The sequence below is a fragment of the Mus musculus genome, chromosome 7 (assembly GCF_000001635.26).
Source record: "Mus musculus strain C57BL/6J chromosome 7, GRCm38.p6 C57BL/6J".
Classification (NCBI taxonomy): Eukaryota; Metazoa; Chordata; class Mammalia; order Rodentia; family Muridae; genus Mus; species Mus musculus.
Window position 1 is genome coordinate 6,309,363 of NC_000073.6, and position 26,988 is coordinate 6,336,350.

The 26,988-nt window shown below is 43.0% G+C and overlaps 1 protein-coding gene across 12 annotated transcripts; it reads right to left on the reverse strand.

Moving 5' to 3' along the window:
* Positions 1-768: 768 nt before the first annotated feature.
* On the reverse strand, positions 769-23,593 carry Zfp583 (zinc finger protein 583). Of its 12 annotated transcripts, none has more exons than XM_030242339.1 (6): positions 21,791-23,593; positions 19,893-19,954; positions 18,207-18,302; positions 16,091-16,217; positions 14,285-14,380; positions 769-8,417 (listed from the first exon to the last, which is right to left on the reverse strand). In XM_030242339.1, the coding sequence occupies exons 2-6, from the start codon at positions 19,899-19,901 to the stop codon at positions 6,943-6,945; spliced, it is 1,803 nt and encodes a 600-aa protein (XP_030098199.1). In that variant the 5' UTR covers positions 19,902-19,954; positions 21,791-23,593; the 3' UTR covers positions 769-6,942. The 12 variants fall into 12 exon arrangements, with proteins under 12 accessions (XP_030098199.1, XP_011248771.1, XP_011248774.1 ...); XM_011250469.3 differs by having other exon boundaries at positions 14,285-14,383; positions 21,791-21,879; XM_011250472.3 differs by having other exon boundaries at positions 14,285-14,383; positions 18,207-18,299; positions 21,779-21,867.
* Positions 23,594-26,988: the final 3,395 nt, after the last annotated feature.

Consider the following 26,988-nt stretch of genomic DNA (forward strand, 5'->3'; position numbering starts at 1 on the left):
ATTCATTCCTCCACCCCTCTGTCCCTTTAAGCCATTCCTCCATCTCTCTGCCCCTTTAAGCCATTCCTCCAACCCTCTGCCCCTTTAAGCCATTCCTCCATCTCTCTGCCCCTTTAAGCCATTCCTCCACCGCTCTGCCCCTTTAAGCCATTCCTCCATCTCTCTGCCCCTTTAAGCCATTCCTCCACCGCTCTGCCCCTTTAAGCCATTCCTCCATCCCTCTGCCCCTTTAAGCCATTCCTCCATCCCTCTGCCCCTTTAAGCCATTCCTCCATCTCTCTGCCCCTTTAAGCCAACCAGTCTATAGATTTCGATACAGCTCGAGCTAACTGGTACATTGGAGAGCTTACACCAGAACCTTCTCTATCTCTCCTTTCCCCATCTCTTTTCTGATTACCATAAGAGGGCCTGCTTTGCCCTGCTTGCCCTGCTATCACGGAATAAACCCAAAATACTTTGTTTTGCTCAGGTATTTTGTCTCAGCAATAAACATTCTAATACAGGTAAGAAAACAACCAAAGCATACAGAAGTTAAACTTGCAGGCAGGGTAAAGGCCGCTGAAATGTTACATTGTCAGATACATAGACAAAAATAAAATCACTGCAGCAAGTGTGGAGGATGGCATAGAGAAGACTCAAGGAGAAGTATGTTTTTCTGTATTTCTACACCTCTCCCTTCTGTCCAAATCTTTATGTTCTGTTAAGTCGTTTTTTCTTGGTTCTAGATCAGCAGTATCTCTAAGAGGCTGCCATCTGAGATGTATCTCAGTGGTAGTAGAGCACATGCATTCTGATTTTCATTCTGTTTGCTGAGATAAAATATTGACTAAAAACAGCTCAGAAGGAGAGTCTGTTTGCCTTACACTTCCAGGGCGCAGATCGTCATTGAGAAGTCAGGGTAGGAGCTTGGAAGGCAGAACCAGAGGCAGGCTGTTTCCTGGCTGGTTCTCAAGCTAGCTGCCGCACACACCTCAGGACAACCGGCCCAGAGAATGATGGTACCCACAGACCCCATTTTACAGTCGAAGACCATCCTCCACAGACATGCCCAGAGTCTGATCTGGGCAGTTTTTCTCAAATGCTAAGCTACAAGTCTAATGGACCTGAGTGCAATCTTGGAACTCACATGGTGAAAGGAGAGAACCAATTTCTGCAGGTTGTATACACACATGCACACGCGCACACACACACACAAAACACACTTCAATGTAATCTTTAAAAAGAATATATGAGATTGAACTACCTGAAATACACCTTAAATATGTAAATTAAATGTAAATTGGTGTTTTGTGTGTGGTGATAGTAGGGATAGTAGTATAAACACTCAAAAAGCTGAAACGTGGGAAAGGGGATAAAAAGAGTTCTAGAGTAATTGCCTAGCATGTGGTGAGGCGCTGGGTTCAATTCCAACAGGTAAAAAAGAGAGGCTATAATAGAGGGGTTAGTGTACAAGAACACATAATTCTCAATGGACATAAGTTGATTTATAGAGGTGCAAATTAAATGATGTTAAAGAGCCAACAGAAATAACCAGGATCCCTGCTTGGCTTGAGCTACCCAGATACCTTTTCTTTTTTTTTTTTTTTTTTTTTTAAAGATTTATTTATTTATATGTAAGTACACTGTAGCTGTCTTCAGACACTCCAGAAGAGGGAGTCAGATCTCATTACGGATGGTTGTGAGCCACCATGTGGTTGCTGGGATTTGAACTCCGGACCTCCGGAAGAGCAGTCGGGTGCTCTTACCCACTGAGCCATCTCACCAGCCCCCAGATACCTTTTCAAAAAAGAAAAAAAAAAAAGGTGTTTAGCTCCCTCCCGGGTGGTCAAGGTACACACATGATACACCCCTCACCAAGCTCAAGTAGAAGGACCTAGATTCAGATTTCCAGTACCTATTTAAAAGTCAGGCATGGCTGCAAACGTCTGTAACTCCAATTCTGTGAGGTAGAGACAGCTGGGTCAGGGGTTGCTTGCTGAGAAAAGGTGAATGCCAGATTCATTGAGAGACATTCTCAAAAACTAAAACAGAGCCAAGAATGTTACATTGTTACATGCCTTTAATCCCAGAACTCAGGAGGCAGAAGTAGGGGGATTTCTATGAGTTCAAAATTAGCCTGGACTACTACATAAATACCTTCTAGTCGACAAAACAAAAACAACGAAAGGGAGGAGCCTGGAGAGATGGCTCAGTGATGGAGAGCACTTGGTGCTCTTTCAAAAGACAGACTCAGTTCTAGCACCCAGATGGTGGCTCGTAGCAGTTGCAGGGGATCTGGCCTCCAAAGAAATGAGGCACACATGGTGCCCAAACATGCAGGCAAAACCACCCATACACTAACAAATACAATCAACGAGGCTGGGGAGATAACTATGGTAAAGTACTTCCCACAAAAGCCTGGCCACCTCAATTGGATCCATGAAACCTATGTTAAAATCAGATATGATAGCACCTACTGTAATCTTTACTCTTATGTATAACCTCTCATGTGTATTCTTGCTAGGGACCCTAATAAAAACCCATTGTGGTGCTGGGGAAATTTCCATCCAGCACCTTTGGCTCACAACTATCTATAACTCTAGTTCCAGGGGATCCGACACCTCTGGCTTCCTCAGGCACTAGACATACATGTAGACAAAACACCCATACACATAAAGTACATATTAAAAATGAAACAACTCATTGGTTGACCAAGTTGGACTCTGATATGATCTTTTGTTTTGACTCTGAGATGGGTAATGTCTCTCTCTCTCTGTGTGTGTGTGTGTGTGTGTGTGTGTGTGTGTGTGTGTGTGTGTCTGTTGCATCTCACTAGGAAAGTTTGTCATACTACATGGCTCTATAGAGTGGTTCCAGAAAGTTATTATTATCATCACTTGAGAGAAGCAGTGCTGTCACCATAATATTAGGTAGCTAGTGAGGTGTTAGCAGGCTTAAAGTTGTTGAGGGTGGACACATCCCTCAGTAGCAGCAACTTGTAAAACCAGAAAACAAAATGTAGGACTCTGATTATTGATCAAAACAGTGGGACTGAAGTCATATCTCTATCCTTAAGTAAAGATATGACATTCTGAATTTGCCAGAAGGGATGGTATGGTGGTTTGAATAAGTTTGCTCCCCCTCCCCCATAGATTCATGTGTTTGAATGCTTGGCCCATAAGGAGTATCACTATTATGAGTTATGGTCTTGTTGGAATAGTTGTGGACTTGTTGGAGGAATTGTCTCACTATGGAGGCGCGCTTTCAGGTCTCATATATAAACTCAAGCTATGCCTAGTGTAATAGACTTCTCCTGCCTACAAACAGGACACACTCCCCTTCTACTGCCTGTGGATCAAGAGGTAGAACTCTCAGTTCTTCTAGCACCATATCTGCCTGCACTCTGCCATGCTTCCTGCCATGATGATAACGGTCTAAATCTCTGAAACTATAAGGCAGTCCCAATTAAATATTTTCCTTTCAACAAGTTCCTTTTGATCATGGTGTCTGTTCACAGCAATAAAAGCCTAAGACAGTTGGTAAGGAACAAGGGTTTATATACCATTACTTCTTTCCTTAGGAGTTAACTCAAATGAGCCTATCAATCACCCAGGTTGAAAATTACTTTGGGGAAATTGTTTTAGAGACAATAGAAATATAAACAGTGCCTCGATTTCTGTGGCTTCTGTTCACTTTCACCCACAATGGTCCTTTTGGAATGCTGTAATTTGCCCTTTAACAGACACCTGCTATCCATACTTTGCTGTTTGTGTCTTGTCTGAATTCTTTCAGTGGAGATCGTATAGAATAGGATGCAAAGGGGAAGCCAGAGCTAGAGCTTGGCAACACTTAAGATGATTATTCTGGGGCCAGGGTACAATCTCTCCATCATATGAGGTTAATTCTCACCCTTTGTCAGAAAAAAAAAAGTGTGCACGTGTGTGTAGAAAGTATGTATGCACCAGAAGGAGCCTGTTTTTGGAGGCTGATGTCAGGTGATCTCAATTGTTCTCCACTTAAAAAAAAAAGATTACAGTATATATGTATTCATGATGTGAGGGGAAATGTGTGCCATGATGCTAATACGGAGGTTAGAGGACAATTGTGGGAAGTAGATTTTCTGCTACCACCTTTCCCTAGGTCCTGGAGCTTGAAGTCAGGCTTGTGCAGCAAGGGTTTTATGGGCTGAGCCATAGTGATGGTCTGCCATCTTTTCTTTTGAGAAAGATTCTCTCACCAACTTCGGATAGACTGATGAGTCAATGGGACTTGCCTGTCTGCATTTGCAGCGCTGTGCTTATGGACTGGCACAGTGCTGTACCAAGCTTTCGTGTGGGTGCTGGGAGTTATGGACTGGCACAGTGCTGTACCAAGCTTTCGTGTGGGTGCTGGGAGTCCGATCTCAGGTCCTCACACTTTGCATGGAAGGCACTTTAGTGAGCCATTTCCCAAGCCCCGTAAAAATATCGATCACACTGTTGTTCCTAGAATCCAAGGTGAGAGCAGGTTTAATAATGGAGACCTCTGGGCATCTTTCACAGGGTCTTGTGGGACTAGGTATGGAATCAATGCTTTTAAAAAGGAGCTGCTATAATTCCGAACATTGGCAATATATATTTTAACAAAATAAATTGCTATAATCCCAGACACTGGCAATATATAGTCTTTCCCTTGTGAATATGCATATAAATAGCTTATTAGTTTTATGGAATTCTCAAAGAATCAGCTTTTGGTTTGAATTTCTATTTGATTTCCATTCGTGTGTGTGTGTGTGTGTGTGTGTGTGCGCAAATGATAGGGAGTGAGAGATAGGGCCTCCCTCACACACCCATGCCTTTCTATAATCCCTGTTTTTTTTAAAAGATGTTTTAGTATGTTATGCAAGTTTGCATATAGTTTGCATGTATGTATGTGCACCACTTGCATGCATGTCAAGGAGGCCAGAAAAGGGCACCAGACACCCTGGAACTGGAGTTACAGGTGGTAGTGAGCCAACATGTGGATACTGAGAACTGAGTCCACGTCCACAGCAAGCACAAGTGCTCTTAACCATTGAGCTAGCTCTGCAAACCCTAGTGTCCACTCTTATGCCATGGACTTCATCGCGCTTCCTTTGCTAATTTGTTCCAGTGCTAACTGAAGTTGACTTGAGATCTTTTAGAGCAAGTGTGAGATACTGTTGTATTTCTAAGTACCATGTGAGCTGCATCCAGCAAATTCCGATTTTCTACGTTCACAGTTGACTCAGTTCAAAGTATTTTCTATTACCCCCTCTGATTTCTTCTTTGAACTGAGTTCCTGAAATGTGTGTTAGTTTGGTTCTAATTTGGGGCACATTTGTGTTATCTTTCTGTTATTTGCTCCTAAGTTCATTCCATTCTGGCAGAAAACATTTCACAAGACTTGAGCTCTTTTGAATTAACAGATGTAGGGCTAGAGAGATGACTCAGTGGTTAGGAATACAGCACTCCCATTTGGTGGCTCCTCAACAGGTGTTACTCCAGCTCCAGGGGATATAATGCCTTCCTTTGGTTGTACATGTACATTCACACACACTCTTAAAAAAATAACTGGAGAATGTGGGTGGTTTTTTTGTTCTTTTCTTTTTGAGACAGGGTTTCTCTGTGTAGCCCTGGCTGTCCGGAACTCGATCTATAGAATAGGCTGGCCTCAAACTCACAGATATCTGCCTGCCTCTGCCTCCAGAATGCTAAAGTTAAAGGCATGTACCACCATGCCTGCCTGAAGACGTTTTTTAGGCCTAAAGTGTGGTACATTTTGGTAGGTGCTCTAGTTCACTGATTACTGATCAGACTTTCTGCCTTGTTTTATTAAGTATCTGTTTTGCTTTTGTTTACATATAACATAATGAATATTATCTCAGTAAGTTCTACTGAAGTGATTTTTTTTAAAAGCAGGTGCGGATTCATAGAACTTGAATAATGAAATCATTTTTTTTATCCAGTCATATATTTACATATTCATGCTAAAATAGAAGCTAACATGTTCCCCCTCTATCATCAGTCCAATGTAAATCCACTTGCATTAGATATCACCCAAATTTTATTATAAGTATGTATGTTTAATTATATGTATGTATATATATATATACACACACTTTGAACTTACTATATAGCCAAGTATACCTCTCTGCCCAGCTTATGTGGTACTGGGGACTGAACCCAGAGTTTTGTGAATGCTAAGTATGCACTTTATAAACTGAGCTGCACCCTTGGTCTCCAACTTTATTATTTCTAATTATAAAATAATTATAATGCCCCAGATCTATTTTTTGCTTATGATTAAAATAATCAACTCTTCTTGGTATATCATCATATTTTTATTTTAGATTAATATTACTTTATGCTAGGCACTCTGCTAAGAAATCTACATGCATTATTTTCTTCTCCCAATTACTTTTGAGGTAGAACCATTATTAGCCCCATAGTATAAATAGGTCTGAATGTTACAAAGGACCAGATGCTCTCCTAAAATCAGGAATGGAAGGTGAAAGAGCAACAATTAAACCTAGATCTGTTTTAGTTCTGTATGTATTGAAAGAGAGAGAGAGAGAGAGAGAGAGAGCGCAAGAGAGTGAGATGAATATTGATATGAAGGTAGAGTGAGAGAAAGCAAGAGTGAGATGAATATTGACATGAAGGTTTTAAATGATAGTTTGAAACAAGGTTCTGGGGGCCAGGTGGCCTGTTAGGGTACTTTAAGAACTGTGCTTTTTACCTACAAACTTGGATATTGGTAAGCAATTTCAACTAATGAGGGATAAATAATATGACCAAAATTCGTTTTTGTAAAGTTTGGCTGAAGTGTGGAAACTGACAAGAGGCATGGGTGAAGGGTGAAAACACTAGAAAAACATTTCACTCTTCCACACACAACAGAGTAACACAAAGAAGACAAGGATGATACAATAAATGGTTCCAATGGGTCAGGTTTGGGTCATATTTAAGAGATTAAGCCTAGAGTTCTTGGCAACTGACTTGACATAGAGGGTGATGGAGAGGAAAGGGACAAGAATGACTCCATAGTATGGACTTTCTCATGATGAGCAAGATGTGCACGCTGCCTGAACGATTTCCTGCAATCTTTACATTCATAAGGTCTCTCTCCGGTATGAATTCTCTGATGTAGGGTAAGAGATCCACTATAACTAAAGGCTTTCCCACAAATATTACATTCGTAAGGTTTCTCTCCAGTATGGATTCTTTGATGTTGAGCAAGGCCTGCATTTTGGCTAAATGTTTTCCTACATTCCTTGCATATATAGGGTTTCTCTCCTGTGTGACTTCTCTGATGCTGTGCAAGCGATGAACTGTTGCTGAAGGCCTTTCTACATTCAGCACACTCATAGGGTTTCTCTCCGGTATGAACCCTCTGATGTTGATCAAGGTAAGCAACCTGGCTGAACGCTTTCCTACATACTTTACATTCATACGGTTTCTCTCCAGTATGCACTCTCTGATGTTGAGAAAGGTGTGCATACTGGCTGAAAGACTTCCTACATTCTTTACATTCATAGGGTCTCTCCCCAGTATGAATTCTCTGATGTACAATTAGGTATCCACGGTGACTAAAAGCTTTCCCACACACATGGCACACATACGGTTTCTCACCCGTATGGATTCTCTGATGCTGGGCCAGGAATGAACCGTTACTAAATGCTTTTCCACATTCAATACATTCAAAAGGTCGCTCTCCGGTATGAATTCTTTGATGCTGAGTCAGGTGTGCAATCTGGCTAAAGGCTTTTTTACATTCTTTACATTGGTAAGGTTTCTCTCCAGTATGAACTCTCTGATGCTGAGCAAGATGTGCATTCTGGCTGAAGGCCTTCCTACACTCTTTACATTCATAAGGCTTCTCCCCAGTGTGTATTCTCTTATGTTGTGCTAGGTTTGCGCTTTGGCTGAAGGCTTTCCCACATTCGACGCATGCGTAGGGTTTCTCTCCGGTATGAATTCTCTGATGGAGTGTAAGGGATGAGGTCTGGTTAAAGACTTTTTCACATTCACTACACTTCAGGATTCTCTTTTCTACCTGGACCTTCTTATGCTTCATTTCAACAGACTTTTTCCGGTAACTTCTCTTTTGTGGCTCACTCTGATCTATTCTTTCTTTGGTAGAGGAACATTGTGGCACATCTAGTATTGCATTCTGATGGACGGCTTGACAAGATGGATTGCACCCCCTAATTTCACTTTCAGGGACTTCTTTATGAGTGATGAACAATTGATGGGAATGCACCTCCTGACGTCCCAACCTGTTTTTGAACCAGTCTTCATTTTCATGGTCTTCTTTCAAATCGGGACAGTCAAGGCTGGAACTAAAATGGCTTCTTCCCATTGTTAGAACTTTGGCAGATTCTTTATAAATATCTTGCTTTGATATAAATTCTGTGCCTTTGAATACATACTGCCAATCTAAAAGATACCAAGAAAATAGACGTTTTTAAAAATCATTCATAAGAAGAAAAGAAAGTGCTCAGAGAAAGTAAAATACAAAAGAAATGAAAAGATTTAACATCTCAATGCATCTGAAAGACTATATTATATGAGGAAAGGTGCTTGAGCCAAGTGCAGGGGCGCACGTCTTTAATCCCAGTACTTGAGAGGCAAAGGCGGGCCCTTCTCTGTGAGTTTGAGTCCAGCCTCTACACAGTGAGTTCTAGAATAGCTACAGCTACATAGTGAAAGAAAGAGAGAGAAAGAAAGGTAGAAGGAAGGAAGGAAGAAAGGGAGGGAGGGAGGGAGGGAGGGAGGGAGGAAGGAAGGAAGGAAGGAAGGAAGGAAGGAAGGAAGGAAGGAAGGAAGAAAAGAAAGTTGATTAAATTAATCATATATAACCATGAAATATAATTGAGAAAATGAAAAAATTAAGGCCGTCATCTAAAAAAAATCACAATTATCTTTTTAAAAGTTAATTAACTAATTAAAATTTAGATACAATTAAGATCTTATATCTGAGTTAATAATACAGTCTTCAAACATCTTCTCTTCCTCTCTCAAGTTAAAAGGCAATTTTAGAATGTCAAGAATGTAGCTGAAGTACCCCCACTGGATACCCAGACCTAAATGCAAACCAGCTGTCTAGTGGGTCATTAAACTTTATGGTTAATCACTACATTCTGGGAAAGGTGTTCCTGACAACTTATGGGAGCTGGCTCTCTCTCTCCTTCCACCATGTCAGACCTGAGTATAGAACTCAGGTCATCAGGCTTGGTGATAAATGTCTTTACCTGATGGGCTAGCTCAGGCTTGGTGATAAATGTCTTTACCTGATGGGCTAGCTCAGGCTTGGTGATAAATGTCTTTACCTGATGGGCTAGCTCAGGCTTGGTGATAAATGTCTTTACCTGATGGGCTAGCTCAGGCTTGGTGATAAATGTCTTTGCCTGATGGGCTAGCTCAGTGGCCCAACATTACCTTTTTGTGTGTTTTCAGACCATGGTCTTAGAAACTGATAAATCTTGGCCAAAATTAGTAAATGCATATTGAGTCCCATCAAAACTGACTACCATATCCTACTCTATACCAATATAAATATATTCAACAACTACCCAATAGGGGTTTATGGTATCTTCAATAAGCCGGGGCTTTTCATGGATTGTAAGACACATGTGTCAATAAATTTTAAAGTACTGACTGAAATCAGAGAAGGATGTTCTCTACCCTCAAAAGAATTACTTTTAAGAGACATAATGGTGTCTGGCATGTACTATCTGAGAATTAAAGAACAGTTGAAATTTAAAAGTGCTTACAATTACACAATAACAACAACAACAACAACAAAAACAAACAGAAAATCCTTGAGGGGCTACCTCAGAAGACAAGGCCAACATAAACCCACAGGAAGTAGAAGAGCATCTTAGTAGATGTAGGAAACGTCTTAGTCAGGGCTCACACCATGACCAGGCAGCTCTCACAAGGACAACGTTTAACTGGGGCTGGCTTACAGGCTCAGAGGCTCAGCCCATCATCATCAAGGTGGGAGCATGGCAGCTTCCAGGCAGGCACAGGGCTGGAGCTGAGAGCTCTATATCTTCATCCAAAGGAAGCCAGGAGCAGACTGATCTCTGGGCAACTAGGATGAGGGTCTTAAAGCCATGCCCATAATGACACACTTCCTTCAGCAAGGCCACACCTACTCCATCATCTCCTAATAGTGCCACACCCTGGACCAAACATACTCAAACCACCACCACATTAAGCGAGAAAATAAAGTAGCTACAATGAACAGAAATTAGACAATAAAGACCACTAATTATGAAAACAAGAGGGCTTGTAAGATGGCTGAGGGCATAAAGGGATTTCCCATTAAACCTGATGACCTGGGGCTGATCCCCAAAACCCACACTGTAGAAGGAAAGAACCAACTCCTGAGGTTGTCCTTGGCCTCCATACACATGTTGTGTCATGTGTGTGCCTATACTTGTGCACACATATGCACACACAAAGTAAATAAAACGTTTAAAAAAAAAACAGGACAAATAAAACAGCCCATGTCTGCAGATGACATGATTACATAAAAAGTCCTCAGAGCTTCAGGAAAAAGGTGCAAAAGGCAATAAGAATACCACACCGAGGCCTCATGGTAGTGGGGTTTGCCTTTTCCCAGCACTCAGGAGGCAGAGGCAGAGGCAGAGGATCTCTGAGCTTGAGACCAGCTTGGTCTAGCATACCCAGGGCTACACAGAGAAACCCTGTCTCAAAAAAAAGAGAAAAGATAATAAGAAAAAAGAAGGAAGGAAGGAAGGAAGGAAGGAAGGAAGGAAGGAAGGAAGGAAGGAAAGACTATTAGATTGGGCATTATAAAATATTCCTATGACAAAGTAGAGAAAATTAAAACATGTTGTTGGATTTTAAAGGGTTAAATGTCATTTCTTTCTCAATTGATATATAAGCATAGTCCCAAATGAAGCTCTTTGAATAAAATTTCTCATTTACATTCTAAAATTTATATGAAATGCAAATATTCTGAAATAGTTAAAGCAATCTTACAAATGGTATTGCATGCTGTCAAAACTTAGTATAAAATAACCTGTGTCAAATGCCTCAAACCATATGATTTAAATGAATGTGGCTTACTGTCTATAATATTAATGGCATCTGATCAAATACAATAAAATAATCTGACCAAAACTCAATGCAACAAGAAAGCTATTGAGAGGGCCGAGTTAGCCAGAGCCAGGCTGACCCCACGACAGGCTGCAAACTGGCAGTCTGGGAGTCTAGGCCCAAGTTACTGTCTCCCAGAAACGAGAACCCAGATCCAGGAACCTGTGGGCAGCCAAGCTGAGCATGCTTTGCTACCCTGGCGCCACCACCGCCCGGGCCCTAATACATCATTTCTAAATGGTAAGTATACCCAATAGAAAATTAAAACCACAAACTATCATAGACATAAAAAAGTTATGAGATTATTTTGTTCAGGTTCATGGATATAAATCTGATAAATGAAAAGAATAACTACAAGACAAATACATACACATAAAACATAATCAAAGAAACTATAGAGACTATTTACTAAAAAGGATGCCGAGAAAATTCTCAAAGTTCTGCTTCCCCACAAGGCCTCAGTATGGGGGGTTACCTCGCAGCCTCTAAGGATATGTGTACCATTCAGTCAGTGTCTGTCTCTACATCAGACTTTCCAGGTCTGTCTTCCCATTCAATTGCAGTCTGCTTTCTATACCCTGCATTCTATACCCATAATCAATCTCTCTCTCTCTCCCTCCCCCTCCCTCTCTCTCTCTCTCCCTCCCTCCCTCTCTCTGTCTCTGTCTGTCTCTCCCTCTCTCTCTCCTCTCTCTCTCTCTCTCTCCGTCTCTCTGTCTCTGTCTGTCTCTCTCTCCCTCTCTCTCTCCTCTCTCTCCCTCTCTCTCCTCTCTCTCTTCTCTCTCTCTCCTCTCTCTCTGTCTCTCTGTCTCTGTCTCTCTCCTCTCTCTCTCCCTCTCCCTCTCTGTCTCTCTCTCCTCTCCTCTCTCTCTCTCTTTCTCTCTGTCTCTGTCTCTGTCTCTCTCTCTCCTCTCTCTCTCTCTCTCTCTCTCTCTCTCTCTCTCTCTCTCTCTCTCTCTCTCTCTCTCTCCCTCTCTCTCCCTCTCTCTGTCTCTCTCTCTCTCCCCCCTAAGACGGGATCTCCTATAGTCCAGGCTGGCCCGGAGCTCACTATGTATCTGAGGATGGCCTTTAATGCCATGCCCCTGCTTCCCCAGTGCTGGGACGACAGGTGTGCACCACCATGGCAGCAGGCTTAGGCAGTGCTGGTGATCAACCCGGGATTTCACCAACGCAGGGCAAGCGCTCTGCTGATTGAGTTACACGCCTGGGGTTCTTTAGATCTCTAGCTGAGCTCATCTCTCCTCCTACCACCCCGTGTTCTTCTGACTATTTCTATTTCACGTTATCACCCAAACTTGAAAATAAGCTTAGAAAGCGCTTTCTTTTTTCACTGATGGTTTGTACTTATTTATTTATTTGGTATTTATTTCATTTACATTTGCAATGCTATCCCAAAAGTCCCCCACACCCTCCCACACCCACTCCTCCACCCACCCACTCCTACCTCTTGGCCCTGGCGTTCCCCTATACTGAGGTATATAAAGTCTGCACGACCAATGGGCCTCTCTTTCTACTGATGGCTGGCCAGGCCATCTTCCGATCCATATGCAGCTAGAGACACGAGCTCTGGGGGGTACTGATTAGTTCATATTGTTGTTCCACCTATAGGGTTGCAGATCCTCCCTGCTCCTCCATTGGGGGCCCTGTGATCCATCCAATAGCTGATTTGGTTTTTCAAGATAGGGTTTCTCTGTGTAACCCTGGCTGTCCTGAAACTCACTCTGTAGACCAGGCTGGCCTCAAACTCAGAAATCCGTCTGCCTCTGCCTCCCAAGTGCTGGGATTAAAGGCATGTGCCGCCAGTGCCAGGCAGGACAGTAACTTTTGAGATAAAGTGTACCAAGAGAGCAATTCAGGGCTCATGCTCAGCATCTCTCCCCATGCCTGATGCTACAGTTATATTCCATTCCGTCTTTACATTGCCATGTGCTGGGTTGGGGAGATGGCTTAGTAGTTAAGAGCATGTGCTGATCTTCCACAGGACTAGGTTTAACCTCAAGCAAATGTGAGGTATCTAACAACCAGGCGTAACTAGTTCCAATGCCCTCTTCTGGCTTCTATGGGCACTGCACACATATGGTACACATACATACATGCAGGCAAAACACCCACACACAGAATAACAAGAATGAATGAGTCCTTTAAAAACTTGTGACGTGCTGTGTAAACCCACTGAGAAGCTAATTCCAGATGTGTAGTTAGTCCACTCACTTCAGACTCAAGCATGCATGTCTTAAGAGTGTCCCCCAAGATCCCTTGTCTCAGGATGGGCTGTCCCTTCCAGCTCAACCCTGAATAGCCTCCAAGAGGAACACCATATTCACGGTGCTGGAGAGAAGGCGCAGCAGGCAAGTGTGCTTGCAGCTCTTGCTAAGGCCCTAGGTTCAGTTCCCGGCACCTAGTGATTTTTAGCTGGCAGTAAATCCAGGTCCAGGCATGACTCCTTCTTCTGGCCTCTGCACATGTTGCATGTGGTGTACTTACATACTATGCAGACCAAACACTCACTCACACACAAAATAAAAATAAATCCTATAGAAGTAGAACACCATGTCCTTGAGAACAGGAGAGAGAATTGCTGGAGAGAAAACACTGTGTCCTTGAACACAGCTCGGAGGTGAGCATTCCCAGGCACCTTCCCAAAGCAGCTACTGCCTACCCTATGATAGAAAGCCGACTGTGGTGGAAGCGGCTAACAGAAGGTCAATGCAGGAGGTGATTTGCTTGGAACCCTCCATGTCAATCAGGAGGTCCTGCTGATTTTGGCTTCTGACCTGATGCTCCAATGTCTTTTTGCAGCCTGCTGTTTTCTTCTTTTACTGCCTCAGGCTGTGTATCTAATAACTCACTCTAACCCAGAAGCTTGGCACAACAGAGCACCCGCTACACCAGCGGTTTTCAATCTGGGGGTTGTGACCCCTTACTCGTCCAGAGGGATTGCCTAAGGCTGTCGGAAAACACAGATATTTACATTAAGATTCATAACAGTAGCAAAATCACAGTTATGAAGTAACAACAAAAATAATTTTGTGTTTGGAGTCACTACAACACGAGGAACTACACAAAGGGCCGCAGCATTAGGAAGGCTGAGAACCACTGAGCTATGGAGACCAGATGCTTTCAGAAAAGCTACTCCAAAGGCGCCCACCTCCTAGCGCATCCCCACTCACCAGGACATGTGTCTCTTGCTCCCTTCTTCTGCACCATCCAGGGGTCTTTCCCTTGTTCCAGTAATGAGATCACGGCTGGTTTGTAAACAGGAATTCCTGCTTCCAAGAAACACAAGAGGAATTAGCCACTCTCAGAGGTCAAATCAAGCTGGCTGCTCGTCAGAAAGGTGGGAGCGGAGGAGGATGGGAAATATTCTTTAGAGTAAATGGCAATAAGGAGCAATCTACAAAAGCTGTAATTCTGTAAAATGTAACTCATTTGGAGAGTAGAAACTGGGGGTGGGGGTGGGGGGGTGGGGTAAGGCAAACAATTCTCTTTGAACTTTTGGAACTGGGTTTGCTAGGTTGCCCAGGCTGTTTCCCCAAAGCAGTCCTCCGCCCCAATTGTGTTGGTTATTCATGGTTATCAATTTGACTACATGTGGAATTAACTAAAACCCAAGTGGCTGAGTATCCCTGGGAGGAATTTTTTTCTCAAAGTATTTGAAGTAGACCCACTCTTTATTTTATTTATTTATTATTTTATTTTATTTTGTTTTGTTTTATTTTATTTTGAGGCAGGGTTTCTCTGTGTAGCCCTGGCTGTCCTGGAACTTGCTCTGTAGACCAGGCTGGTCTCAGTGAACAAGCTCACTGATATTTGCCTGCCTCTGCCTCCTGAGTGCTGGGATTAAAGGTATGTGCTACCACTGCCCTGTGGGGAGACCCACTTTTAATCCAGATCTTTTTCTCTGGTAAGTTCACTCCTTCATTGGCATTAGAGCCTACCTCTTTGGGATTCTGGTATATAGTGAAGACCAGCTGAGACATCCAGCCTCATGGACTGAACAACTTCGGGATTCTTGGACCTTCTGTTGGTAGACAATCACTGTTGGACTAGCTAGACCATAGCCTGTAAGCTAATAAGTCCCACATATATACATGTGTGTATGTATACATATATGTAATACATGTATATTTACTAATCCTATCAGTTCTGTTCCCCTAGAGCAGTGGTTCTCAACCTATGGATCACGACCCCTCTGGGGTTGAAAGGCCCTTTCACAGGGGTTACAACCACCAGAAAACTGAGATACTTACATTTTAATTCATAACAGAGCAAAGTTACAGTTATGAAGTAACGACGTAAATATTTTCATGGTTGTGGACGTCTATAACATGAGGAAGGGTATTAAAGGGTTACAGAATTAGGAAGACTGACTGATACACCAGCCCTCAGAACTATAGGCATGTGTCACCATATGGCTTAAAAGAAGAGAAATCAGGCAAATAAAATGGGAAAAGTGTGTGTTGTGTAAGTCTGATGACCCACGTTCCACTCTCAGAGCCCCTGAAAAGGTGGGAGAGAGAACTGACTCCATGGAGTTGTCTTCTGACTTCACATGCACATTGTGGCATGTACATACAGTTCTCCAACACACACACAAACACACATACACATATACACATACACACATTCACACACATATACACATTTACACACATATTCACACACGCATAAGTACATACACACACATATAAAATACATGCACATACATACACATATCCACACACATACAAAACACATGCATACATACATAGATACACACATATAGACACAAACATTCACACATACATACATACACACACACACATACAAACACATACACACACACTCACACACAGACACATACATAAACATACACAAAGAAAAAGGGATAGAGTTGAATATAATTTTTAAAATTTTTAATAAAAAGAGGAAATTTAGTAAAGCGACCCAGAGACAGTTCATGGAACACAGACTTGGGATTCTGTAGACTGCCTTACCCAGTGACACCAGGCTCTTATAGTTCTCCAATGTCACCTTCCTGTACAAATCTCTCTGTGTGTCACTCAGCCACTGCCATTCCTCTTGAGTGAAATTTACAGACACATCCTCAAATGTCAGCAAATTCTGAAATGATATAAATGTATTCTGGTTCAATTCCTCAAACAGGCCTAGGTTAAATAGTTAAAGCTGGGCATGGCAGCACATTCCTGTAATCCCAGCACTCGGGAGGCAGAGGTAGGATGCCCAGAGTTCCAGGTCAGTGTGGGCTGCATAGTGAGTTCAAAGCTCCATTGTAATGCCTTGTCTCAGACAAACAAGCAAATAACAACACAATAAAACACAACAGAAAAAAGTTAGCAGTAGCTAAACTCTCTATACATTGGTAGAAGCAAAAAACTCAACTTTTAAAGACAGCCATAGGCTGTCTTTAGTATGTGGCTCAGGGCTGTCTTGAATTCACAACCCTTCTGCCTCAGCTTTCCAAGAGCTAAGATTATGTGTCTATCTTTGTTTTCCTCTCCTCTCCCCTCCCCTCTCCTCTCCTGCCTCAGCCTCCCAAGTGCTAGACTTACAGATATGGCCACTCTAAACCATTCCGTTGCACTCAAGGTGCAAATACCACCCCACCCCACTACCACCACCACTATTCTAGCTGCCATAATGGCAGTTTCCAGCACCTGGTAACACAAGTGGCCAAACTCTGCCCTATAGGAAAAAAAAAAAAGTCCAAGATCAGGTCACAGAAATCACCAATTCCTGGGCTTGACCACAAAATCCCACCAATCCTAGGACACCCCAGAAAGCTCCAACAGCAACCACCAAGAAGCCCTACATAATGCTGGTCTCCTGCTCAGTTCTGTGCTGCTTCTCACTGGAGCAGAGGTGGCCACCCTCTGTATGTCTCCCAATAAATTTCTTGTGTGAGGTTTGTTGTGTGGTGTGAGTCTGGTATTTCTTGGCTCCTGATTATCAGGGTACCTTTCCCTTCAGAGCTGCAACACTTTCAGATATCACCAGCCAGTACCTTACATTCTAAAAAAATGCATGTCAAGTAATTGCCATGCTCACCTCGGTATTCTCTTACAGGAAGTATATAACTTCTGATAAACTGTCTACTGCCGGAGAAAAGACGCACCATAGTATATGATAAGTAACACTAAAATCAATAGTGTACAGCAACAGGGGATGCATACTAAATGCCAAAGAACTCCTCTTGAAAAAAAACAGGTACACTGGGGAAGGAAAAATGAGTACTATATAGAAAGTAATGGATACATATGATCATAGACACTTTAAAAAACAGATTTATTTAATTTATATGAGTACACTGTAGCTGTCTTCACACACACCAGAAGAGAGCATCAGATCCCATTACAGATGGTTGTAAACCACCATGTGGTTGCTGGGAATTAAACTCAGGACATCTGGAAGAGAGTTGGTGCTCTTAACTGCTGAGCCATCTCTCCAGCCCGATCATAGACACTTAAGAATTTATGGAGATTATGTGTAATTAATTAGTTGTATCCAAACAAATCAGCAAACCGGAGACTGTTAGGTTTAAACATACACCTGTAAGCAATAACATTAATGAAAATGTACTAGTTAAAAGATTGTCAGGCTTGACTTTCAAAACCCAATCAATTACAGTCTCTTTATAACAAACAATACTTTAAAATATAATCTTTATTGACAATAATTATTTTTAAAAGCTTACTTATGTGATTTATTTATGTGTATGAGTGTTTGTCTGCATGTATGTCTGTTTGTTATGTGTGTGCCTGTTGCCCATTGAGGCCAGAAAAGGGAATCAGATCCCCTAGAATCGACATTACAGATGTTTGTGGGTGCTGGGAATCAGACTCTGCTTTTGGAAGTACAGCCAGTCTTAGCATCTGTGTACGTGCGCGCGTGCGTGCGCGCGTGCGTGCGTGCGTGTGTGTGTGTGTGTGTGTGTGTGTGTGTGGTGTGTGCATTCATACACATATACATATACATGTTATATATGTTATCTCTCACACACACACACACACACACACACACACACACATTCTCTAAAACATAGATATACTTGAAAGGGGGAAAGGTAATCTTACCTATGAATATGCCACCCACCTCATAAATCTTCATAAAACCTACTTTAAACACAACCAGAGACCTGACTGTGGTGGTACTCTGCCTTTGGGAACAGCAATCTCTATTCTTTCCCTGCTGGTGTAATGCACATAAGCATATTAACATATAATTAAACCATCAGACACCAAATGCATGAAAAAAAAGACAATGTCTATTGTTATTTATCACAATGGGAAAAATCTTCAATTCTCACACATTTTGCATACCTGCATTTTGTTTCTGGGTATTATATATGCATTTTGAAATGTTTCCTTTTGACTCTATTTCATACTATTTATTTTAGTTATTGTAGAAATATTTTTGCAACGTTTTAAAAATATAGGCTCGGTGGCTGAAGAGATGGCTTGAAGTTAAGAGCACTGGCTGCTCTCACAGAGGTCCTGAGTCAATTCCCAGCAACCTCATGGTGACCCAGAACCATCTGTAATGGGATCTGATGCCCTCCTTTGGTTTGTATGAAAAGAGATCACTCATACACATAAAATAAACTAATACATCTTTAAAAAAAAAACCACAGGCTCAATGAGCTGGAGATATGGCTCAGTAGTTAAGAACACCGGCTGCTGTGGCAGTAGACACAGGTTCAGTTCCCAGCACCTACATGGCAGCTCACAATCATCTGTCACTCGTTCTAGGGGACCTGACACCCGTTACTGATCTTCTGTAGCACTGCATGCATGTGTTGTACATACATGCATGTACATACAAGCATGTGTTGTACATACATGCAAACAAACACCCATACTCATAAAATAAAATTAACATATATTTTAAAATACAGGCTCAAGTGTTTCCTCTTACTTCCAAGGTAGAGGTCGGAGGACTGGGAGTTCAAAATCAGGGTTAGCTGGAATGAGTTGAACCCCAGCCTGGGCTACGTAAGTCACCATGTCAATACATTCCCCATAACAATTTAATTAATTAGCGGGATTGCCCAGTATATCAGCTGTGCACTGCTACTAACAGATTATCTCTAAAAGAAGAAATTACTGTTCTCATAAACAATTACTCTTCAAAGCTCCCGACAGACTAAGAAAAACGCTGCCTGAGCCTAGATGCACTTTAGCCATCAAGGTTTGAGCTAGGTGGTCGTAGTGCACGCATCTGGGAGGCAGAGGCAGACAGATCTCTGTGAGTTCAAGGCCAGCTTGGTCTACAGATCGAGTTCCAGGACAGCCAGGGCTACATAGAAAAACCCTGTCTTGGAAAACAAAACAGCACCATCCCCAATTTGATACATCGGATTTCTGAAAATCATCTTGAACATGAGTTTCTGCCAAATGCCCAAACTCTGGACCCCCCAAAAGCCCTCCTATTTCCTTTCAAACCAGAGATTGTAGAGAAAAGCTACCACACACATCTACACCTCTAATACCCACAATATGAGCTTACATAATCCCACCAAAAAAAATGTATTTTTGCCTCTTAGAGTGAGTTCCTAAGAGCACTGAACCCACAGGCGAGGCTGAACTGCGTCCTTGCTGGCCGGGGGAAAGGGTGCTCTTAGCTTAGTCTTGGGGGACTAGCTCTTGTGTTGCAGTGGAGAACAAGAGCAAGTCACTGGAGAGAGGAGATTTTGTCAGGCAGCTGAATTTCTGAAATCAAAGTGGTTTAGCCTGACTGATAAATAAGGTGGCATTCCAGGGAAAAAGAAACGCTTCTTACCTTGGACATGGCGTTAAAGCTTCAAGAATGTATGGCTGTGTTTCTGGGAGCAGGGAGGTGTCCTAAGAAAGTAAAGTGGACAGAAACAGGAAACTGTAAGTTCCAGGTGTATCCTGCAGCCCCAGCATCACACCTCTGTCCTTCTCCTCCCTCCACAGACATGCATTTGAGGTATCCCTACATTTAACAATGCTTTTCCTATGTACTGTATAGTTCTGGGACTCAACATATATTTTATGTCTAAGTTATCTCTTTCACTTATGTCTGAGCAATTTAAGACTGGCATTATTAGATTAGAATCTTCCACCTTTCACACATGAAGGTTTACATCATTGAAGATACACAAGGCAATAGTTGAGAAAATAACTGTGCCAAACTGGAAACTAGACTGGAATTTATAGTGTATAGATGACGTTAAAAGGAAGTATATCTCCACCCTTTCCATAAGGATGAGATGTAGGCCATCAAGTGAAGCTACTTTGCACAGAGTGGGTAGCAAAGGGACCATGTGATCTAGAAGACAGTGGACCAGGATCAGGATACCCTACAAATGCCCCCCCCCGCCCTTCCCCCCCTATGATATCTCATACTGTCACATATTTTCCAGCACTGTCTGTCTCAAACAGTTACACTGTTTAGATGCAATGAAATAGCCCTATACACTGTTATTCGGGCCCATACATTGTCACAGGCTCCATCCCAGCTGGTAGCAAAAGTCTTGCTGTAATAATATCACATAGTCCCAAATGCAGCCTCAAAGCCCCTCATGGCGTCTTTATCCCCACATTCCACATTGTCACAGACCCCCCTTGTACCTGGTGGCATAGTCTTGTGTATTCACACACATCCTTATGGGATCTCACAGTCTCATACACCATCATAGGCCCTTCAACACTGTGACATGGTCTCATAGTGCTACACCTATTGTCCCAGCCTCTCACTCTATGTCATAGCCAGCATTCAGTCTCACAAACTGTCACAGGCCCTGACAGTACTCTTGGCACAGTCTCAAGCCTCAGGCCTTCACAATAAAGTGGCTTGGTCTCAACCCTGTCAGATAGGTTTCCAAACACATTCTCCCACATGCTGTCATATACAGTCAACACGCTGTCACAACCCCTCAGTTTCAAGCAGTATTCAGTCTCACAGCCACAGGCATCTCGTACACAAGGTGTGGTCTGACACTGCCACTCAGATCCCCACTCCAAAGTGCTCACATATAATACACCCTCCACTGTGCAGTCACCCACACTGTCACAGCCTTTCAGTCTTACACAGTGTATGCAGTACCAGACCCCCTCACACGGTGTGGGGTCTCACTGTCATATGAGTCTTCAGACACATTCTCCCACATGATCCCTTATATTGTCACAATCTGTCACACACAATGTCACAGCCTCGGTCTCACACAGTATTTAGTCTCACAGTCAGAAGTCCTTAATACACAGTGATCCAGTCTAACACTGTCACTCAGCTGATCCCTCCCCGGTACAATCACATACACTGTCACAGTCTTTTAGTCTCACAGAGTATTCAGTCACAGGCCCCCCTCATGCAAGTGGGTGGTCTCATACTGTCACACACATGATAACCACCTCAGTCTCACACAGTGTACAGGCTCAGCCACAGTCACTCACTCATGTTCCCACACACATCCCCTAGCGCTATCACACACTGGCACAAGCCTCTCTCTCTGTTTCATGTATCTCCATACTCACAGTCACAGGCTCCCCCCATTATGGGGTGCTGTCTTATAATGTCACATACATTGTCACCGCCTCAGTCTCACATAGTTGCAACCTTACAATCATAATAGGCCCCTCATATACGGTGGCGTGGTCTCGCACGGTCACTCTGCACCCACTACACTTTCTCCCACGCGGTACCTTGATCCTCACCGAGCGTCTCCTCAGTCCTCGTCACCTCTCACTCGGCGCCGAGGCAGATCTGGCCGGGGCCGGGGCTCGATCTCGCGGCGCCGGTAGAGCTCACAAAGGCGCGGCTGCGGAGCGACTCCGCGCAAGGGCCTCTGGGAGGTGGAGTACTGCGCTTGACTGGAGCGGCGTAAGGCATGCTGGGAACGCCTTTTAGGGCGCGGCTTTCGGGGGTCCTAGAATCTCCGCTGAATTCTGTCTCTTCCCTTCCGGTCGTCAGAACCAGAACTCACTCAGGCTGCGCAGGAGCTGCTTGCTCTCCTCGGTCTCTTAGACGAGGAGTCGGGGGTGGGGGTAGTTGTGGTGGTGGTGGTGGTGGTGGGGGGGCTGTGCTCGAGCACGCATGCGCAGTGCTAGCTGGCCGGTGCCCTGTCCAGAGCAGCGGATGAAAATTGGTCATCTCCTGGTTCAGGGCCCACGTTGCTGGGTTTCTTTCTCCCTTGTTTGTTTACCTTCTCTCTGCCTTACCTTTTCACGCATCATTCATTACTCGCCTTCTGTATGTCAGACTCTGAAATGGACACAACAATGAACCCCGCCTGACCAAAATCTTCATCTTTATGGAACCAACATAGACTGGGGAGGAAGTGCGCTAGGGCTGTAACCCAATGATAGAGCTCCTGCCTAGCTAGAATGCTTGAAGCCCTAGGTTAAGTCAGCCATTGGGGGGGGGGGGCTGCTAGAAAAAAAAAAGAAGTTGGGGGGCTATTTTGGATAATATTCTTTTTTTTTAATTAAATTTATTCTCTTTACAACCCAATATCAGCCCTTTCTCTCCTCTCAGTACTCCTTTCACGCAAGTCCGTTGCCCGCCCCCCAATTCCACCTTCCCCATTTTTGAGGAGAAACCACTTCTCTGGGTATGAATTCCCCGTCCCCCCCATCAAGTCACTGCTGGACTAGGCACATCTTCTCCCACTGAGGCCAGATAAGGCTGTCAGGGATGTAGGGGTAGGGATCCACAGGCAGGCAGGCAGCAGGCTCAGGGACAACCCCTGCTCAAATTGTTGGGGGACCCGCATGAAGACCAAGCCGCTCATCTACATATGAGCAGGGGCCTAAGTCCAACCCAAGCTCGCTCTCTGTTTGTTGATTCAGTCTCTGGCAGACCCCAAGGGTCCAGGTTAGTTGACTCTGTTGCTCTTCTTTTGGAGTCCATGTCTTTTTCAGGTCCCTCGATCTTTCTCCCAACTCTTCCTTAAGACTCCCCGAGCTCCATCTTATGATTGGGTGCAAGTCTCTGCATCTTTTTCCGCTGGCTGCTGGGTGGAGCCTCTCAGAGTACAACCATTCCCTCCCCGCCCCACAAACACACTTTTTTTTTTTTTTTGAGACAGGATTTCTCTGTGTAGCCCTGGCTGTCCCGAATCTCATTCTGTAGACCAGGCTGGCCTCAAACTCAGAAATCCTCCTTCCTCTGCCTCCCAAGTGCTGGGATTAAAGGCGTGTGCCACCACTGCCCGACCATTCCCTCCACTTCTGCTCTATGCTTGTCCCTGCACATCTTGTAGGCAGGACACATTTTGGGCTGAAGGCTTTGGGGATGGGTTGCTGTCCTTATCTTTCCACTGGGAGTCCTGCCTGGCTATAGTGGCCATATCCCCACTTTAGGATCCATATCCCCACTGCTAGGAATCTCAGCTAGTTTCTTCATTAGGCCCTCTTGGGCCTCTCCCCATCCCAGGTCCCTGGCATGTCCTAGAGATTGCCCCCACCCCCTAGTGGATCTCCTTTCTCTGTCCCCTACATATGATCTCCCCGCCCCCACCCCATCCTCTTTTCTACCTAGTAACCTCCTTCTATTGACCTCTGATACCTATTTGTTTCCCCTTCTGAGAAAGATCCATCCATCCTCCCTTGGGCCCTCCTTGTTATTTGGCTTCTTTGGGTCGGTTGATTATAGCTGGTTATCCTGTACTTTATGGCTAATATCCACTTATGAGTACGTACCATGCATGTCCTTTTGGATATGGGCTACATCACTCAGGATGATATTTTCTAGTTCTATCCATTTGCCTGTGAAATTCATTTTAATAGCTGAGTAGTATTCCATTGTGAAGATATACCACATTTTCTGTATCCATTCTTCAGTTGAGAGAAATCTAGGTTGTTTCCAGTTTCTAGCTATTACAAATAAAGATGCTATGAACACAGTTGAGCACGTGTCCTTGTGGAATGGTGGAGCATCTTTTGGGTGTATGCCTAGGAGTGGTATAGCTGGGCCTTGAGGTAGAACTAGTCCCAATCTTCTGAGAAACCACCACATTGATTTCCAGAGTGGTGGTACAGGTTTGCTTCCCACCAGCAGTGGAAGAGTGCTCCCCTTGCTCCACACTCTCACCAGAGTGTGCTGTCCTTTAAGTTTTTAATCTTAGCCATTCTGATGGGTATAAGGTAGAATCTCAGAGTTGTTTTGATTTGCATTTCCCTGATGGCTAAGGATGTTGAAATTTTCTTTGGATGTTTCTTGTCTTTCGAGATTCATCTGTTGAGAATTCTGTTTAGTTCTGGACCCCATTTTTTTTTACATATGATTTTTTTTTCTGTTTTTTCAATTTTTAATTAGATATTTTCTTCATTTACATTTCAAATGCTATCCTGAAAGTCCCCTATACCCTCCCCCCACCCTGCTCCCCTCCCCACCCACTCCCACTTCTTGGTCCTGGTGTTCCCCTGTACTGGAGCATATAAAGTTTGTTAGACCAAGGAGCCTCTCTTCCCAGTGATGGCTGACTAGGCCATCTTCTGCTACATATGCAGCTAGAGACACGAGCTCTGGGGGTACGGATTAGTTCATATTGTTGTTTCTTCTATAGGGTTGCAGACCCCTTCAGATTCTTGGGTACTTTCTCTAGCTCCTCCATTGGGGGCCCTGTGATCCATCCAATATCTGACTGTGAGCATCCACTTCTGTGTTTGCCAGGCACTGGCATAGCCTCACACGAGACAGTTATATCAGGGCTGGACCCCATTTTTAACTGAGTTATTTGGATTGTTGATGTCTAACTTGTTGAGTTCTTTGTGTATTTTAGATATTATTCCCTCGATCCAATGTAGGGTTAGTGAAGATCTTTCCCCAATCTGTAGGCTTTGTTCTATCCTAATGATGGTGTCCTTTGATTTACAGAAACTTTTCAGTTTCATGAGGTCCTATTTATTAATTCATAACTTAGTACCTAAGCTATTGGTGTTCTGTTAGGAAATTGTCTCTTGTACCAACAAGTTCAATGCTATTCCCCACTTTCTGTTCTCTTAGATTACGTGTGTCTGGTTTTATGTTGAGGTCTTTGATCCACTTGGGCTTGAGTTTTAGGCAGGGTGATAGATATGCATCTATTTGGGTTCTTCTACATGCTTACAGCTACATGGGTTCTTCTACATGTTGGAACAGCAACATTTGTTGAAGATGCTTTCTTTTTTCCATTGTATGGTTTTGGCTTCTTTGTCAAAAATTGTCTGGAGGTATGTGAGTTTATTTCAGGGTCTTTGATTTTATTCCATTGATCCACCTGCTGGTTTCTATACTAATTAATACCATGCAGTTTTTATTATTAGTGCTCTGTAGTACAGCTTAAAGTTAAGGATAGTGATACCACCAGAAGATCTTTTATTGTTCAAGATTGTTTTTACCTACCCTGGGGTTTTGTTTTTCCATATGAAGTTGAGAATTGTTCTTTCAAAATCTGTGAGTTGTGTTGGAATTTTGATGGGGATTGCATTGAATCTGTAAATTGCTTTTAGTAAGATGGCTATTTGCACTATGTTAACTCTACTAATCCATGACCAAGGGCGATCTTTCCATCTTCTGATATCTTCCTCATTATCTTTCTTCAGAGACTTGAAGTTCTTGTCAACAGGTATTGGCTATTGTGAAGGGTGTTGTTTCCCTAATTTTTTTTCTCGGATTGTTTATCACTTCAGTAGAGGAGGGCTACTGATTTCTTTGAGTAGTTTTTGATTTGCCCACTTTGCTGAAGCTATCTATCAGCTGTAGGGGGTTGTATGGTAGAATTTTTTGGGTCACTTATTTATACTATCATATCATTTGTGACTAGTGATACTTTGACTTCTTTCTTTACATTTGTATCCCCTTGATCTCCTTTAGTTGTCTTATTGCTCTAGCTAGAACTTCAAGTACTACATTGAAGATATATGCTAGGAGTGGACAGCCTTGTCTTGTCACCGACTTTAGTAGAAATGCTTTAAGTTTCTCTCCATTTAATTTGATGTTGGCTACTAACTTGGTATATATTGCCTTTACTATGCTTAGGTATGTCCCTTGTATCCCTGTTCTCTCCATACTTTTATCATGGAGGGGTGTTGAATTTTCTCAAATGCTTTTTCTGCACCTAATGAGGTGATCATGTGGGTTTTTTTTCCATTCGGTTTGTTTATATGGTGTGTTATGTTGATGGATTTTCATATATTGAACCACCCCTGTATCCCTGGGATGAAGCTTACTTGATCATGGTAGGTGATGTGTTCTTGAATTTATTTGGGAGTATTTTATTGAGTATTTTTGCATCAATGTTCATAAGAGAAATAGGTCTGAAATTCTGTTTCTTTGTTGAGTCTTTGTGTGGTTTAGGTATCAGGGTGACTGTGGCCTCATAGGCTGTTTGGTTGTGTTCTTTCTGTTTCTATTTTGTGGAATAGTTTGAGGAATATTGGCATTAGCTTTTCCTTGAAAGTCTGACAGAATTCTGCACTAAAGCCACCTGGCCATGGGCTTTTTTGGTTGGGAGACTTAATGACTGTTTCTATTTCCCTAGTGGTTATAGAACTATTTAAATAGTTTAAGTGATCTTGACTTAGCTTTGGTGGTAATTGGTATTCATCTAGAAAATCATCCATTTCATTTAGACTTTCCAATTTTGTAGAGTACAGGCTTTTGAAGTAAAATGTAAACTGGGTGTGTTTGCTTCTTTTTTTTTTTTCCTAGAGCCTTCGGATGTACTTTTAATTCAAGAGTATGAGAACTCCCTGTTTTTGTTTTGTTTTTGTTTTGTTGTTGTTGTTGTTGTTTTGGTTTTTTGAGACAGGGTTTCTCTATATAGCCCTGGCTGTCTTGGAACTCACTCTGTAGACCAGGATGGCCTCTAACTCAGAAATCTGCCTGCCTCTGCCTCCCGAGTGCTGGGATTAAAGGCATGTGCCACCAC

Excerpts from the sequence above, each read along its gene's own strand:
- Zfp583 (XM_030242337.1), bottom strand. The coding sequence starts at position 18,332 with ATGTTAATATGCTTATGTGCATTACACCAGCAGGGAAAGAATAGAGAT. Across the intron at positions 14,384-16,090 it reads TAAGAGCCTGGTGTCACTGG|CAGGAATTCCTGTTTACAAA; the intron begins GTAAGGCAGTCT and ends GTTTCTTGGAAG. Across the intron at positions 8,418-14,284 it reads AGCAAGAGACACATGTCCTG|ATTGGCAGTATGTATTCAAA; the intron begins GTGAGTGGGGAT and ends GGTATCTTTTAG.